The 19,232-nt window shown below is 39.2% G+C and overlaps 1 protein-coding gene across 6 annotated transcripts in view; it reads right to left on the reverse strand.

The window, feature by feature from the left end:
• Positions 1–19,232, reverse strand: part of TRIM69 (tripartite motif containing 69) — a 49,090-nt gene that overhangs the window by 24,326 nt on the left and 5,532 nt on the right. For 3 of the 6 annotated variants that reach the window (XM_082735306.1, XM_082735308.1, XM_082735307.1), the window contains 2 exons: positions 13,847–14,004; positions 10,999–11,371 (listed from right to left, as the gene is read on the reverse strand). In XM_082735306.1, coding sequence (XP_082591432.1) covers positions 10,999–11,004 — 6 coding nt within the window. In that variant the 5' untranslated portion in view covers positions 11,005–11,371; positions 13,847–14,004. The remainder of the gene's footprint in view (positions 1–10,998; positions 11,372–13,846; positions 14,005–19,232) is intronic. The other 3 variants (XM_082735310.1, XM_082735311.1, XM_082735309.1) reach the window with 2 other exon arrangements.

Consider the following 19,232-nt stretch of genomic DNA (forward strand, 5'->3'; position numbering starts at 1 on the left):
GAGGATTCTGCCTATAAGCAGCTCACATCCACTAACATTTGTAGGTCAGGTTAAAATACAACTAGAAGCCCCTAGCCCATTCTTCTTTTCACTTCCCAAACTCCTTACCCTGCCCCATATACCTCATAATCATGTGTGTGGAAAACCCAGTCCATACAAACAAGACACACACACACACACACACACACACACACACACACACACACCTGCACACAGCTACCCCTTGGGCACACAGCTGGGAGCTATGGAGGCCGCAGTAGTGGGATCAGAATCTTTTGGGCAGAGAATTTTAGTCCTGGATACATGACATGTGATTCAAAGTAGGAGAGATTATAAACTCCTTAGTCTCATTCATTCCTTGTCATATAAAGAAGAAAATAGTTCAGGAGGCTCAGACTAGGAGCCTCAAAGCACAGGCTCAGAAAAAAGCCCCCCTGCCATTGCCCAGGTCTAGGGCTGGTACTACCCTTCTGTCCCATCCCACTCACCTTTATCTTATCTCATCTGAGCGCCAGCTATGGGTTGGGCGTGTCTGTGCTCTGGAATCAGCATGGAGGCACGATAGTTTTATCTCACAGGCCATACCCTTACCAGAATTGAATTCCTGAGCCTCAGGGGCCCAGTGGGGCTTGTCTGACTTAACTGTGTGGAGGACCTAGTTATTACTATTGACTGCTTAGATTTCAGGATTCTGGGCTCTGCTTTCTATAAGGTTTTCTACCAAAATTCCTAAAATGACCTTGCCCACCAATTTTCAAATGCGAGCACCCATTGATTCCAGCATATACCATGGCCAACTCTGTGTATTCAAATCCTTTCCTAAATAAATGCTGAAGCTGAAAGGTTGTGACCGAGGAGCATAAAAATGGGGAGGGACTGAGATGAGACCTCCTCCAAGTAGGAGGATAATTTGTATAATGGAGATAGGGATGTTTTAGGAGAGCATAATAGATAGGTCCCTGAATAGGGTGTAGGAGTCCAAAGAAACATTAAAGATCACTAAGGTGGGACTTGAAAGATCATATCTTAGGCAGACAAAAAGTGAGGAAAATTAATATGGGGGTAAGAAATATTAAATGTACATGTATTATTTCTCAACTTGTATATTATGTCCTCTGAAGAATGAAAAAGTTAAATATAGACAGAAGTTATATTCTGAGGCAGAATCCCTGAGGATTGGTTATGTCTCATGCTCTTGAAAGGGAAACTAGAACTTATAACTTGTTCTGATTCTCAAGTTAATAATAGAATCAGGGGAATCCAAAGAATTCTAAGACCAAAGTTCTCTCCATCTGCTACACTTCCCCCTTGAAAATTTGAGAATCCAGAGTTGCTTTATTTCTCATTCTTGACCCGCCCATTCTCAGGTAGAAGTTTGTATTTGCCTCTATCTATGGACTTAGTTCTGCTCATATTCACATTTATCCTAGACAGGGGAACATGGCTAAGAATTATTTGACTCATCATCAAATTCCATTCTCATTGATGACTTTTTCTGTTGCTCTCTTCCCATACCTAGATTTTCATCTCCTTCTGTCCAAGTGCTTTGGCTTGTGTCCATAGACCTTGGTTCCCTAGTCTTGTACACCACTTGTGTTCACTATCCCTGACACCAGATCTCCTCAAACCTAGATCTTGCCTGCTTGGATCTACTATAGCCATTTTCTCTTTGAATATTACCTCTCCACCATGCCCTCCAGTCTCTTTTTCTGTAACTCCCATCAGAAAAACATCAGAGCTCCTTAGCCTCCTTTCCTCTTAATTTCCTTTCCTTATTTTCTAACTACATTTTTAAACTGTGCTTTGCTCTGGACCTTTTCTCCCATTCTTTTTTATAGATGCTGTTTATTTCTTATTTCTCTAAACATCTTTGAATGAAGAGACATCGTTAGTTCTCCCTGCATCAGCTATTTATAAGAAATTTGCAAGACGGTGGAGAAAGGGCCATATCTGAGTCTATTTTCTTTATGAAACAATGTGTATATGAGTTCTTACAGCCCTTACTTTCCCCCATGATCAGCACTGCAGGGTTGCTTACAATGTAATCAGTCTCCTCCACTCTTCCTCACCAACAGACTGCTTTCCACAATATGGCTTGTTTGCCTTTGTTCACTTTCACTTCTCTTGTGTCTCAAATCTTGGTGATAAATGGGTACATGAAAGCTCCGGCTTTAGCCTGCTTGCCTGTTCTCATTGTTCTGTACAAGTGCTTGCCGGTCTTGGGGCACTTTCTTTGGAGAGCTATGTCACTCTTGCTTTGTATAAAATCTGCATCCCTAAGCATCTATTATTACATTCCTGTGTGACTTTCACTATATTGATATGGTAGCCCTTCATAGGCTTGTAATCCAGGCTTACAGATGTCTCTAGTTATATTGCAAGTAGAGTTTGTCTAGTTTTCATTCTTCTTGTAGTTTTGAGTTAAAGAAGGACAAGTTTCTGAGAGAAGAAGAAATGAAACCACTGTTTTTATTCTACCACTTGAAAACCAAAGCTTAAATTGTTTATGACACTTTATCCAACATTTCCACATGTTTTGGGGGGAGAGGGTTATAGAGATATTTCAATATGTCCTTCATATACCATCTTGACCAGATTTGGTAATGTATTTTCAGTAATAATCAGTGTGGATGCCTCTCCTCAAAGATTACAAGTTGGATTTCTCTCCAACTTATAGGAATGGGGACTCAAAGTCCATATTAAACAGTGTTACAGAAAAGGCTATGCACTATTCTTTGCACACCCGGATTTTTTAAACCAAGATTCATCCCCAGTACCTACTGGATGTGTTAATCATCTAGTTGCTGTCATTCGTGCAGTCCATGCTAAAGGTCAAGACTACATTCATGGGGCACTTGGGTGGTGCAGTTGGTTAAGCATCTGACTCTTGGCTTAAGGCTCAGATTGTGATCCCAGTGTAGTGACATGGAGGCCAGCATTGGGCTCTATGCCCAGCACAGAGTCTTCCTTGGATTCTCTCTCCTTCTGCCCCTCCTGCCTTTGCTCGCACTCATACTCACTCTCTCTCACACACATACTCTCTCTCAAAATAAATAAATAGACCTTTAAAAAAAGAGGAGGGAAGACTACATTTTATAATGCAGCCTTTACCCTCTCCCAAGTAAAGGTGAATAAAATTCAGGTGGGCTTCTGACCCATTTGACAACCCAAGGTGTGACCTAAGCAAAAAGATGATCTGGGCAATATTGAACCTCCTGCGAATTTAACTTTGTAAATAGAATCAGGAAATTGACATTTGAAGCAAATCATATAGATAGCCATGAGGTACAATTTGGGACATGAAAAGTCATGGCATGAAGAGTTTTATTTATTTTTTATTTTTTTATTAAAATTTTTTATTTTTTATAATGTATTTTTACATATAATGTATTTTTAGCCCCAGGGGTACAGGTCTGTGAATTGCCAGGTTTACACACTTCACAGCACTCTCCATAGCATATACCCTCCCCAATGTCCATAACCCCACCACCCTCTCCTGACTACCCCCCCGACCCCTAGCAACCCTCAGTTTGTTTTGTGAGATTAAGAGTCTTTTATGGTTTGTCTCCCTCCTGATCCCATCTTGTTTCATTTATTCTTTTCCTACCCCCAAACCTCCCAAGTTGCATCTCCACTTCCTCATATCAGGGAGATCATATGGTAGTTGTCTTTCTCCGATTGACTTATTTCGCTAAGCATAATACCCTCTAGTTCCATCCACGTCATCGCAAATGGCAAGATTTCATTTCTTTTGATGGCTGCATAGTATTCCATGTATATATATACCACCTCTTTTTTATTCATTCATCTGTTGATAGACATCTAGGTTCTTTCCATAGTTTGGCTATTTGGACATTGCTGCTATAAACATTCAGGTGCATGTACCCCTTACAGGGGTAGGATCACTACGTTTGTATCTTTAGTGAAAATACCCAGTAGTGCAATTGCTGGGTCATAGGGTAGCTCCATTGTCAACTTTTTGAGGAAGCTCCATGCTGTTTTCCAGAGTGGTTGCACCAGCTTGCATTCCCATTAACAGTGTAGGAGGGCTCCCCTTTCTCCACATCCTTGCCAGCATCTGTCATTTCCCGACTTGTTAATTTTAGCCATTCTGACTGGTGTGAGGTGGTATCTCATTGTAGTTTTGATTTGGGCATGAAGAATTTTAAAGGAAACAGAATCTAGGAGCTAAATTTTAAGTAGAAATCAGAAGAAATGCAGGTGTAGATGGAGCCAGTTCATTGGTAAAGACAAGAATTTTAGAGAGAAACAAATGTGGAGAGTGTCTATGTCACATTAATCACAGCACTGTCCTATGACTCTTATTGGATTCTGATGCCTAGCACAGTTCTTTGCTACAGAAGGGGCTCAACAAATGAGTTGGAGGAATGGATATTTATCCTAATGGTAAGTGTGGTTACCTCTTACTTAAGATAACTTGTCTGGGGACGCCTGGGTGGCTCAGTTGGTTAAGCAGCTGCCTTTGGCTCAGGTCATGATCCCAGCGTCCTGGGATCGAGTCCCACATCGGGCTCCTTGCTCGGCAGGGAGCCTGCTTCTCCCTCTGCCTCTGCCTGCCATTCTGTCTGCCTGTGCTCACTTGCTCTCCCCCGACCCCGATAAATAAATAAAATCTTTAAAAAAAAAAAAGTGTTTAAGATAACTTGTCTGAATCTCTCTGCTCTTGTTAATCGACCCTCTACCTCTGCACAGTATAAAAACTGTTTTCTGAAATCTTGTTATGGAGTTTGCTAAACATTCATATAATGACTTACTCTCAATCTTCCTCCTCCTTGACTTAGGAGTCTCTCTCATTTGACTCCTGTAATATGATACCATCTAGTTCTCCTGTCTCTGACCACTCCTATGCCTTGGTCAGTTTCTCTTCCTCTTCTCACTTTCTTAAGTGTAAGCAATCACCATGGTCTAGCTTCAGTTTTCTTCTAGCTCTCTACTCTTGTTCCCAAGTAAACCATTCATTCCCAACGTTGTGTACAACCTCTATAGAGGTGACTAGGGAGGTGACTCCCAAATCTGTATCTCTGAGCCCACATCTCTGAGCTTACAACTGGATCCTTGAAACTCAACAAGCCTGAAACATAATTTTTATTTCTTCCTAAGTCGGTTCCTTCTCTTGACTTCCCTATTTCTATTTATTGTACCACCAATATCCCAGTTTTGAAATATGAGTTATCTTTGGGTGTTCTCTTCTTCCTTTCCCATCACCTAGTCAGTTACAAAGTCTAGTTAATAATAGTAGAAATAATAATTGCTAACACTTTTCTGCCTCAAAAATCTGCTTTTGCTTTCCATTGCCTACCAAATAAGTTGTGTGGGGTTTTTTTTTTATTACTAAAAAGTCCCTAGATTTCAGAATTCTATGCATGTTACAAACTCCTATTTCTAGTCTTATCTCCCATGGTTCTGTTGTACAGGGAAAACTTTTAACTTACTATCCTTTCATATGCCAATGACTCATTTAAGTTCCATTAACCAAAAGATAATCCCCCAAAATTTTTTTAAGATTCTTCCATTTTTTTGCACTAGGCTGAGTGGGCAATTCTATGGAAAAAGAAAAAAATCTAATTATTCACCCTCTCAATATGTGCTTAGAAGATCAAACTCAGAAACATATGCCCTTCAGGGAATATGCAAATATAAAAAATATTGAATTTTAAGCCAATCAGTCTGTCTAGAAAACTTTAAAATTAGATGCATTCTGAATAAGATAAAAGTTGTGAGAGAACCTGGCCAATTAATGATTTAAGAGAAAGGTTGCCTACCAGAGCATGTTGTTAGTCCTAGTGAATGCAGTAGCTTTTGGAAATGGATACCATCTAGGAATTTTATTCAATATGTTTTTAAAATACACTTAAAGTATATGAGTGGTTTCCAGGACTGGGTCAAGGGGGAAATGAAGTGTGACTGCTAATAGGTATGGAATTTCTTTTTGTGGTGATGAAAAATGCTCTAGAATTAGATAGTAGTGTTGGTTGTACAACTTTGTGACTGTGAAATCCACTGATTCATACACATATGTGAAGACATATATTTAATGTTAATGTTGACATTATATGATTTTTTGTAATTTGATTGTTAATTCATCTTGCCAATTGAGGTTTTATCAAATTTCTTTCAAGAATATAGCCTCTTCTGGGATGCCTGGGTGGCTCAGTTGGTTAAGCAGCTGCCTTCGGCTCAGGTCATGATCCCAGCATCCTGGGATCAAGTCCCACATCGGGCTCCTTGCTCCGCGGGGAGCCTGCTTCTCCCTCTGACTCTGCCTTCCACTCTGTCTGCCTGTGCTCGCTCTCGCTCGCTCTCTCTCTGACAAATAAATAAATAAAATCTTAAAAAAAAAAAAAAGAATATAGCCTCTTCTATAAAACAAGGTATTAGTTTAATCATGTTAACTAATGTTTACTGACCATTTACTATGCAAAATGCTTTTTTAAATTTATTTTTTATTTATTTTCAGCATAACAGTATTCATTATTTTTTGCACCAGACCCAGTGCTCCATGCAATCTGTGCCCTCTATAATAACCACCAAAAATGCTTTTTGCACATTATTTCATTTAATCCTCATAACAGCATTTTGAGATAGGTATTTTTCTGCTGTTTTGAAGGAAATTGAAGCCTAGGTTAAATAACTTTCCAGGGTCACACAGTAATTAAGTGGTAGAGCCTGGATTTGAACCGATTATCTGACCGCAAAGCCCATTTTCCTAATCATAGAGTTAGCAGAGGGCCAATCAGTGTTTTGTGCAATTGAATTTATTAAATGGATCAAACCTGTGGGACACCTGGGTGGCTCAGTCGATTAAACGTCTGCCTTCAGCTAAGGTCATGATCCCAGGGTCTTTGGATTGAACCCCACATCAGGATCCCTGCTCAGCAAGGAGTCTGCTTCTTCTTCCTTTCCCTCTATCCCTCCTCCTTCTCTTGCTCTCTCTTTCTCCCTTTCTCTCTAAATAAATAAAATTTTTAAAAAATCTTTACAAAATAATAAAGTAAAATAAATAAAATAAAATTTAATTTATTTCATTTATAATTTATAATAAATTATAAATTTATTTTATTACTTATTTAATTTTTATTTTATTTTATATTCTATATAATTGTATATTTATTATATATTATTTTATATTTTATATATGATAATAAATATTAATATATTTATATTTTATGTGTAAAATATATAATCATAATTTATTTAAAAATTTATTATATTGGATTTTATTTTCATTTTTATTTTATATTTATTATTTATATTATAAAATATAAATTATAAATGAATAATATTTATGTATATATTTATAAATAAATATTTAATAATATACAAATAATAATAAAATAAAAATAAAATATTTTTAAAATAATAAATGGATCAAACTCCAGCAAAATTGCTGGAACAATTTCCTGCAACTCTAGAGGGAAAAATAAGAGAGTATGAAAACTGGAAAACAAAGGTGATTCTGAAATTTCTCTACTGGAAATCACATCCACTGCCAGCTCCAGCTCCAGCTCCTTAGGGAAATTCTAACCTGAAGGTAGAAGGAGAGAAATTAAAGTCCAGGATAGGAATCACCCTTAGAAAGTACCTGGCTGGCAGCAATCACTTTATAAGAAAACACATCCATCTCCTTTCACTCACCTTGTATATTCTCATAAAGCAGAGAAAAGGCAAGGAAGGAGTAACACAATGAAGTCATTGGAAACTTGCAGAAAAATGCTTAATTTTTCCCAGTTTTTACTCCCCTGGGAAGTTTTGGATTGTGAACTTTTGAAATCATGGTTAGTAAAATATTTAAAGGTCATTTGTTACTTTTCAAAAAGCTTTTATTTCTTCAAAGTAATTTTTAAAAACTCTGATGGGCAGGTTTCTGAAGAATTAACCTTAAGAGCAGAAAAATACAATTCATCTATAGAAGACAAATTATGTGGTACATCTGGCTCAAACACAAGAGCAAGATACAGTCACGCTTCATGTGGCCAGTCACTTTCACTCTTTTTTTTTTTAAGATTTTATTCATTTATTTGATAGAGAGAAAGATCACAAGTAGGCAGAGCAGCAGGCAGAGAGAGAGCAGGAAGCAGGCTCCCCGCTGAGCAGAGGGCCTGATGTGGGGCTCGATCCCAGGACCCTGAGATCATGACCTGAACCGAAGACAGAGGTTCAACCCACCGCCACCCAGGCACCCTGCCATTTTAACTCTTATAAGAAAGAAAGATTATAAACTTTTTCACTTAGTCTTAGCTTCTCAGAGTTAAAGAGATCAGAAGTCATTTAATTCACTCCTTCCTAGCTGCTGTGTGAACATTTCAAATAATGGAAAACTTGCTATTATATAACTTTTTATTATTATGGAAAAGTGTCTATTTTTACTAAGTTCACTTTAAAAAGAGTGCAGTAAGAATAGATAATAGTAATAATAGTATAGTAGAAATAGACAACAGTGTCCATTTTTCCCTCTAGAAGTTATAAACAAAATACATATAACTCTGTTTCATCAACTTAGGGAAGAGTAAGAGCAAATCTAAAGGTTCCAAAACTGAGGAAATTAAATCCTTATCTTAATGATTAATATACATTTAATTAAACTTTATAAGAAATGGAAACTGATGGATATGATGATAAATCAGAACACAAGGACTGTGTCAAAATTCCTTGTTCATGAATTTTAGTATTTTTCAGCTTTCTTTTTGTAAATACACATTTTCTTTCGTCTACCAAGAAAACACTTAGTTCAGACAAATAGAACTTCTTTTATTTTAGCTCCAAAGACATCTTAAAAGAACTCAATTAAAAATATTTAACCCCTCGGGGCGCCTGGGTGGCTCAGTGGTTTGGGCTGCTGCCTTTGGCTCGGGTCATGATCTCAGGGTCCTGGGATCGAGCCCTGCATCGGGCTCCCTGCTCCGCAGGAAGCCTGCTTCCCTCTCTCTATCTCTCTCTCTGCCTGCCTCTCTGCCTACATGTGATTTCTGTCTGTCAAATAAATAAATAAAATCTTAAAAAAAAAATATTTAACCCCTCAACAAAACTAAAACACAACCTACTGAATGGGAGAAAATATTTGCAATTGACATATCCAATAAAGGGTTGCTATCCAAAATATAAAAAGAACTTACACAACTCCTATATGTATAACAAAAACAAATAACCCAATTAAAAATGGGCAGAAAACATGAACAGACATTTCTCCAAATAAGATATACAGATGGCCAACAGACACATGAAAAGATATTCAACATCATTAATTATCAGGGAAATGCAAACCAAAAGCACAATGAGATACCACCTTACACCTGTCAGAATGGCTAATGTAAAAAAACAAGAAACAACAAGTGGTGTTGAGGATGTGGAGCAAAAGGAGCCCTCATACAGTATTGGTAGGGATGCAAACTGGTGCAGTCACTATGGAAAAAATTTTGTGGAGGTTCCTCAAAAAATTAAACATAGAACTACCATATGAGCCAGTAATTCCACTTCTGGGTACTTAACCAAAAAATTCAAAAACACTAATTTTAAGGGATACAGGAATGTGTTTATTGCAGCATTATTTACAATAGCCAAATTATGGAAGCAGCCCAAGCATCCATCGATAGATGAATGGATAAAGAAGAGATGGTATATATACACAGTGGAATATTACTTAGCCATAAAAAAGAATGAAATCTTACCATTTGCATCAACATGGATGGCTCTAGAGGGTGTAATGATAGGTGAAATTAGCCAGTCAGAGAAAGAAACATACCATATGATTTCACTCATATGTGGAATTTAAGAAACAAATGAACAAAGAAAAAAAGAGACAAACCAAAAAGCTCTTAATTATAGAGAACAGATTGGTGGTCACTGCAAAGGTGGTGGGGGTGCAATAGGCAAAGAGGATTGAGAGCACACTTATTGTGATAATCACTGGGTAGTATATAGAATTGTCATGTCACTATATTGTACGCCTGAAACTAATAAAACTCTATATATTAATTATACTGGAATTTCATTTTTTAAAATTATATCTTAGCTAATGCTAATTCCATTTATAACTTTTCAGAATTCTAACAGGCATAAATAACCCCAGACTTCACTGTAGTGAAAATAAAATGATTAGTTCTCCAGTCAATTTTGTAAAATGCAGCTAAAGATAAAAATAAGTAACTGGAAGACAAGAAAAATGTTTAATTCCTGTGAATATCAGTTCTATTGTAAATATAAAATACCAAATGTGATAGCATAACTGGCAAAGCAAGTTATATATAGTAAATTTTTTCAATCTAAAATAAAGTGATTAGGATGGGTGAAATAGGTGACAGGGAATTAAGAGTACACTTACCTTGGTAAGCACTGAGTAAAATATAGAATTGTTGAATCACTTCATTATATACCTGAAACTAACATAATACCATATCCTAACTGTAATAGAATTAAAATTTAAAAAGAAAAAAATGAAACAGATCCATGTATACTGTGAAATAAGACAATCTTTAGAATATTAAAAAAATAAACTGATTAGTTAATAAATTTTTTACAGCATTTAGTTTTATTTTTCTCAAATTTATGTTGGGCATCACTACATACCTACCAATCTCTCCTATCTAAGTTCTCAATTATTCCAGGGATACCAGGGTGACTCAGTCAGTTAAGCAGCTGGCTCTATTCAGATAGTGATCACTCAGATAGTGATCTCAGGGTGGTGGGATTGAGTCTGGCTGTGCACTCACTGGGGAGTCTGCCTGAGATTCTCTCTCCCTCTCTCACTGTCCCTTCCTATCCCCTCCCCAAAATAAATAAATAAATAAATCTTAAAAATAAATAAATTCTCAGTTATTCCAATACCCGAAGAGAGGATAGCAGCTATCTGTCACATACTCTGTCACAAATTAAATATTTCACTGAATTTCCTTTCATGATCTAAAACCCATACCTCCTCCTGTGATCTAGTTTTCTACACTATGCCTAGAAAATGAGCTGAGTTAGAGAAGGATTACTCACCTCCATCAAGCTCTTGTCATCAGGCCACCAGAGGGCAGATGCAGGTACTTAGATCGGAGCACAACATGCCCAGAGTAGCTGCAGACCAGGAGTCAGGGACCTGGTAGTTTGCTAAGAATGGGCTCAGAGCATGACAGAAGGAAGAAAATTCAGGCACTGGGGAGATACAGCAAGGCCAGAGTGAGGTCTGGCAGATTCCGTGGCAGTTTGTCAGTTGCTTTGATCATCATTAGCTTAAGAGAAAGAGAAACCCTGATTGGAATGGCCTACCCACCCACCTTTTTTATGAGGGAGGGGGAAGGCAACTTATTTAGATTCAAGGTGGCAGTCTAATCTTGAGATTGACATATCACCAATTCCGAGTTGGGATTCTCTACAAAAGAAGAAATAAACATCATCTGCTTGTAAGCCTAATGCACGAGAAATAACCACCTCATCTCCGTTTGTGATCCCAGTAATGAGACACCATCTAAGTGGCTTTAGTGGAAAGCTATTCCACCTCTCAGAGCTCACATTCCATTCAAACAACCCCTACTCTATTTCTAAGATATAAATGCCTGGAAAATGCTAGGCCCTTAAGGAAGCAAGATGAGAAAAGCGTCATTTCTTTCTTGAGTCATTTTAGTTCACTGAGATTTATACCTAGACTGTGCTTCTGAGTGACCAACAGATTTTCTTATAGTAATTCCTCTAACTCAATAGATTTTATTGAAAGTCTGTCTCCTACTCAATGCCTCATTGTTCAGTCCTAATGCGCACAGATATTCCTCTGGTGTTTGGGATTGTCCAGGTATGCTAGGTTCTGTAGCTTTGCACATGTTGTTCCTTCTGTTGAGGTCCTCTCTCTCCCACCCCCAATCATTATCTCTTTAGTAAACTTTTCCATAACCAGCCTCACCAAATTTTACTCCTGTCTCCTATCCATTGTAGAAAATATTTCGTACTGTATACTCTGTAGTACTCTATACTAGAGTTTGTCACCTTCAGCCCTGCTGACATTTTGAGCTGGCTAAGTTTTTGTTGGGTGGGGGTGCTGTCCTGTGAATTTTAGGATGTTTACCCACATCTCTGGCCTCTGCTCACCAGATGCCAGGAGCAACTCCCTAGTTATCATAGTCAAACTGTCTCCAGATACTGCCAAATGTCTCCTAAGTACATGGGGGTGGGATTCCCTCCCAGTTAAGAATTAGTGCTTTACACATTTCTATAGCACCTTAGATCTTTGTGCATACCTGTACATAATTATTTTGTTTGATTGCATGTCTGTCCCTTCACCTAAAGTATGGACAACTGCTGGGTAGTGCTGTGTCTCTCTCACCTTGACAGTACATGGCATTTGTTGGATAAAACTCCTTATCAAATAAACGGCTATTAAATTCTGATGATCAGCTAGGAACTATGTTCCTTTTTTTTTTTAAGATTTTATTTATTTATTTGATAGACAGAGATCGCAAGGAGGCAGAGAGGCAGGCAGAGAAGAGAGAGAAGAGGAAGCAGGTCCCCTGCCGAGCAGAAAGCCGGATGCAGGGCTCAATCCCAGGACCCTGGGATCATGACCTGAGCCGAAGGCAGAGGCTTTAACCCAGTGAGCCACCCAGGCGCCCTAGGAATATGTTCTTAAGTAAAAAAAAAAAAAAAAGAAAGAAAGAAAGAAATTAACTTTGTTTCATCTTGAATATTTTTGTTGTTAGCTGAATTTTTTTTTTAAAAAGACTTTATTTATTTAAGAGAGAGAATAAGAGGGGGGAGGGGGTAGATGGAGAGAGAGAAGCAGACTCCCCATTGAGCAAAGAGCCTGATACAGGGCTAGATTCCAGGATCCTGAGATCTTGACCTGGCCAAAGGTAGATTCTTTACCTACTGAGCTCTCCAGGCGCCCTTTGGCTGAAATGTTTAACCTCATTCAGTAAAGATAATTGTTCTAAATCCTACAGTCTTGCACATCCTTGAGCCTGTAGCCCTGGGACAAGAATACTGGTATAAAATACAGAAGCCTAAAAAAAAAAAAGACAGAAGCCTTCTGTCCCACTGAAGAACCCAGAGCACTGAATAATGCTGACTAAGATGTTTAACTCTTCTGGGAATCAGTTCCTCCCATAAGATGTGACTTCCTAAGACTCCCTTCCATCTTTAAAGATTGTGATGCCAAAATCTATATAGCCTGAGGTCCCAAATTTCACAACGGGGCACTTCAAGTTTTTATTTCACTATTTATTTATTTATTTATTTATTTTTAAAGATTTTATTTATTCATTTGACAGAGAGAGATCACAGTAGACAGAGAGGCAGGCAGAGAGAGAGAGGGAAGCAGGCTACCTTCTGAGCAGAGAGCCTGATGCGGGACTCGATCCCAGGACCCTGAGATCATGACTGAGCCGAAGGCAGCGGCTTAATCCACTGAGCCACCCAGGCACCCTTTATTTCACTACTTAAAAACAAAGTTGGATGTTGCCTGGATGGCTCAGTTGGTTTAGCGTCTGTCTTTGGCTTAGGTCATGATCCCAGAGTCCTGGGATTAAGCCTTAGCTTGGGTTCCCTTCTCACTAGGGAGCCTACTTCTTCCTCCTCCTCTTCACCACCCCCATTCCCGTCTCACTCCTAGTCATGCTCTGTCTCTCTATCTGTCTATCTCTCTCTCAAATAAATAAATAGAATCTTGGAGAAAAAAAAAAAGTAAAACAAAGTTGGGGGAGGCAGTGGACAGTGATATCCAAGAAGCTACATGTACTGGGTTTTACCATGTAATTTGTAGGGGACGGAAACAAAAACAAAGTCATAAATCAAAGTTACTTTTCTTTTTCCAAGCCTCAGTCTTACCATTATACAAAATATAGATGATAATGCTTACCTCATAGGATTTCAGTGAGGATTAAATGAGACAATGTATGTAATGGGCTTAGCAGCTCTTGGCACACGGTGAGCACCCAGGAGAGCTACCGTCATTGTGCTGACATTGGTATAGCAAATTGTTGATGAATCTTCTGCTCCCTCAAATTAATTTTCTGTCTTTAAATACAACAAGAGATACAAGTAGGTATTAATTTTCAAGGACTCCAACAGAGCTGAATATAAATTAAAAGTTCAATTTTTCATCTTCTAGAACCCAAGGACATTACTGAGAAGTCAGAGTTATTTCCTCTTTTATGCTTCAGTGAGGACCTGGCAGATATTTCTATCATAGCTTTTATCACACCGCATTATTTCTTTCATTGTATTACAAATGTTTTTCCACATCTCTTCTCCACTAGCTGTGGGTTTCTTGGAGGAAAGGACTATCTTGTACATTTTTTTCAAATATTTTATTTATTTATTTGACAGACGGAGATCACAAGTAGGCAGAGAAGCAGGCAGAAAGAGAGGAGGAAGCAGGCTCCCTGCATGCGGGGCTCAATCCCAGAACTCTGGGATCATGCCCTGAGCTGAAGGCAGAGGCTTAACCCATTGAGCCACCCAGATGCCCCTACCTTGTACATTTTTTAACTACACAGGCCTACCACACTATGAAAATTTAATAAATACCAAGTAAATGAGCAGATGAATGGGCCATGAATTAATGAATGTCCCATGCCTAGCAAAGCACTGCACCTACTCTCTTCTGGTTGGAGAAAAGAACAACTGTTGTCTCTGTGACTTGGCCTTGTTCAGAGGAAAGGCAGAGAAAATTTCATTCTTTAAAGGCTCTTTTCTCAGCAGGGAAGCCAAGTGGTATGGGTGACTACTGTCCCTATCCAGTCACACCACCCTGGCAGCCCTTCTGCCCTCCCTTTAGAGAGTCAGTGATACTGGCAGAGCCACATCTGGGGCCCTATGCCTTCTATGTGCCACTCCACAGGAAAAGGGAATACATCCTTTAGGATTTTTTTGCCTGATGACAGCTAAGAGAGTCAGGGAAGGGCCCAGATCAAATGCTACCTTGATTAATGTCTCCCATACAGCAACAGTTACTATGTTAGAGCAGCCTGTGAATAGTCCCTGGATAGTGAAGCAGAAAAAGATTGTTTGAAAGTCAGAAACCCACCATCATAATACCAAGAAACTGAACTATGAAACTGGAGATGGAAGAAGAAAACTTCATGTTTTACTTCTAAAGTACTGTGTATTAACAAATGTCTAGAACTGTTTATAAATAAGTCTGGCAGAATAGCCTGCATACCCGGTTGGTAGGGCCCAACCTTGCCTACTAGCCTCAGCTCCCAACCCGGCCAGGGACTACTGGATGGGACACTAGGACAGCAGGGCCTGCAGACAAAGATCTGTGCCTTCTGGAGAGCTTTGGTGGTTCTAAGTATCCATGAGGCTGTCAGAAAGGCCCAAGGAGGCCAGTAGGGAAGAAACACAGGGAGTTCATGTGCTTTTGTGCAGGTGCCAACTGCTGCTTCTCCCTGTTTTTGCTTCAGGGAAGCTACTCTTCTAGCGACAGAGACTGAGCTAATGATGTCATTGAAACCTATTTTACTCTGTTAACACTCCCTGGACAGTCATCACAGTACACAGATTTTAATATCAAATCAGTGGGACCTAATTAAAGTAGCTAAGAAAGGGACCTAAAAGTTTAATCCTTTGTAACAATTTTAGGTTCTTAGAGAGGAGTTTGTTTCTCCTAGCAGGTGTACTTAATATTTACAGGAGGCATGAATTCACTGTGGACTGGATGATATAAAAGACCAGTCCTTGCTGAAACTTGGGTGGGACTTCTCTACTCTGTCTCTCTTAACCCCCTTCTTGAATAGTTCCATTTCAGTTTGTGGTTGATGAAATGCACATATGTCCCAGCTCAAGATATTTGGCTTTCATTCTCTGCTGTAACCTCAGTGAACATCAGGAAATGATAAATATGCATTGCCAGATTATCTCACTGTGAGGCTAACTTGGTTTAAAGCTAGATTAGTCCTCAAGTGAATACCTTTGAATGTCCACCTCTCCTAATCCCATATCCACTCTTGTCGCATGAGCTTCTACTTTTCCAAAAGGATACCTGAAAGCTAAATCCAGACTTCCATCGCTGTCCCCCTGGAGTCCTATTGTTGTCACCTTCGAACAAACACCATCTCCTAGGAGTTGCCGCAGCTCAAAGGCTTGCACAGCTCTGCTGGCTGTACTAAAAAGAAACTACTAGACCTCCGAGGGCAGGAGAGCACCTGTGCACTACCAACATCCTCAGACCAAGGTTCCTTCATCCTTTTTCTTATACACTTTGAAAAATACACTTTTATTTTGAGAGGAAAATCAACAGGGGGAATTATTTATTTACCTCCATATATTTATTTAATATCTTATTTCTTTTTGTTTGAGAGAGAAAGTGAGAGACAGAGCATGATCAGAGGGGGGAGAGTAGAGAGAGAGAGAGTCTGATGTGTGCTCAATAAGGGGCTTAAAGTGATGCTCAATCCCAGAACCCTAGGGTCATGACCTGAGCCAAAGGCAGATGTTTAACCAACAGAGCCACCTAGGTGCCCCTCCTCCTCCATATTTTTACTTCAACTTTCAAACACCATCTTTGGCTTTCACTGGGATCATGCTAATTCCTTAATAATCTTTCTCTGGAGGCTTTCTTCCAGAGCCTTTGGGGCTCCTTAGCAACTACAGAATAAACTCTTAATTTCATACCACGGGACCGAGTGCTCTATTCATGATGTGGCCTTAATCTTCTTTTCATTACCTCTCACTGCTTCCCACAGCCAGGTACAATAGTCAGTCAAATTATTCATGTCTGTATGCTCTGGGTCAGCTCACTTCAACTTCTGCTCTTACATCCTGTTGCATTCCTGTTCTTGCCTAAGAGTATACCTTGATTGCCTGTGATGTGTGAAGCACCGAGTACTAAGCCTGGACCATATATATTATTTAATGCCAGGTGTCATTATTTTTTTTAATTTTTAAAATTTTGTATTAACATATAATGTATTATTTGCTTCAGAGGTACAAGTCTGTGAATCAAGAGGCTTACACATTTCACAACACTCACCATAGCACATATCCTTCCCAGTGTCCATAACCCAGCCATCCTATCCCTATGTCACCACTCCCCAGCAACCCTCAGTTTGTTTCCTAAGATTAAGAGTCTCTTATGGTTTGTTTCCCTCCTGATCTTGCTTCAGCTCTTTTTTTTTTTTAACATTCAATTAATATTTATTAATAGTTACTGTACCCCTCACTGTCCACACAAAAGACTTTTATTTTTGTTTCATTTTGTTTTAAAGTATCATTTTATTTTCCTTTCTTCAGTTCTTATTTAAATTACAGTTAGTTAACATAGTAGTTTCAGGTATACAATTTAGTGATTCATCATTTACATACAACACCCAGTGTTCATCACTAGAAGTGTCTCCTTAACCCATAAGGCTTTGAATCTATCCTCCTGCCCACCTCCCCTCCAGTAACTCTCAGTTTGTTCTCTGTAGTTAAGAATCTGTTTCCTAGTTTGCCTTGCTCTTTTTTCCCCATATGTTCAACTGTTTTGTCCCTTAAATTCCACATATCAGTGAAATCATATGGTTTTTGTCTTTCTCTCAGTGATTTATTTCTTGCTTCAATTCTTAAAAGATGTAATATTATAAGTCACACTGCCACTAAAATATTTGGTCCCTATCTACTGCTTATACTCCAAATCCCTATCAAATTTTTCTCCTGATGAGCTGGTCTAGACAACGAAGTAATAAAAGTCGGTGTTCCCAAGCATATGTATGAGTGTGCTTGTGGGGGATGAGGGGGGTTGACTAGAAGAGGGAATAAGGGAATTTTCTGGAATGATGGAATTGTTCTATATTTTGGTTGGGGTGTTAGTCATTATGACTATACACACACACACACACACACACACACACACATACAAATACACACACATATATATCCAAACTCATCTAATTATACAGTTAAAAATCAGTTCATTTTGCTGTCTATAAAATTCATCTTGATTTTCTGAAAAAGTCAGAATCCCCTCTATCTTTTCCCCCTAAAGCAGAGTCAAAAACTCAAATGTCTACATGAGCTTTGCAGGTAAGTGTGTAGTTGGGCTAGGGAGAATACAATAGGGAGGGTTGAAGGCTGCTGACAAACTAGAGAGAGTCTGCTCTTTATCCTGATCACATAGGCAGTATGTGCAAAAGCAGACTCTGCATTTAATAGGCACCTCAGATGTTTGAATCATTAGTCAGTTTTCTGATACACAGTGCTATGTCACAGAGCAATTAATAGTCTCCGAAGTAGGATACATAAGATGATGTACTGAAATGTAAAAAGGAAATATTTGGAAATTGCTTTCAATTTTTTCATTTTCATGTTCTTTTTCTTCCCCCTTTTTATTTTAGAATATACAAAGGAGCCCACAGATGGGAGTACACCACAATTATCTTTTCTTTAAAAGATTTTCTTTATTTTTTTTTTAAGATTTTATTTATTTATTTGACAGAGAGAGATCACAAGTAGGCAGAGAGGCAGGCAGAGAGAGAGGAAGGGAAGCAGGCTCCCTGCTGAGCAGAGAGCCCGATGCGGGACTCGATCCCAGCACCCTGAGATCACGACCTGAGCCGAAGGCAGCGGTTCAACCCACTGAGCCACCCAGGCACCCAAAAGATTTTCTTTATTTAAGACAGAGAGCAAGCAGGAGCAAGAGAGAGCTCTGGTGCATGTGCACCTGAGCAGGGGGGTGGGGCAAAAGCAGGCTCCCCACTGAGCAGGAAGCCCAGGACTCTGGGATCATGACCTGAGCCTAAAACAGCCAACTAATCAACTGAGCCACCCAGGCATCTCCACATTCATCTTGCATAGCCTGTGCCAAGTCAAGCAACAAAAGCCTGGGGTGTGGGACATTTCAGAGACTGCAGTGTGTAGACAGATACGACACAGGGATGTCCACCATTCCATTGGCACCACTGAGCCTCCATGTTGGAGAGCAGCACTGCTATAGCCACAGAAAGTAAGGAACAAACTTTACTGCCCATTGCATTCTGAGGGAAAAGGAGAGAGAACTGTAGAAATCCCATCCTCTCCAGTTCTAAAGTGCAGGCTCAATTATGAGTGCTATATGAATTGCCTCTGCAAAAGAAGAAAAAGCATGTGTTTGGCTGGAGGTGGAGCATGGGTGTTGGGGAGGTCTTCTTAAGGCTTGTGAGTGACCCTGGAGCAACTGGGATGGTGATGCAGTGTTGTGTTTGTTCACAGAGAGACATGCTGGCCTGTTGATTAGCTGACCAGGGTAGTGGAGGCAGGCACACCTGTAAAGCCAGAGTGATGGC

The sequence above is a fragment of the Mustela nivalis genome (assembly GCF_964662115.1).
Source record: "Mustela nivalis genome assembly, chromosome: 6".
NCBI classification, from domain to species: domain Eukaryota; kingdom Metazoa; phylum Chordata; class Mammalia; order Carnivora; family Mustelidae; genus Mustela; species Mustela nivalis.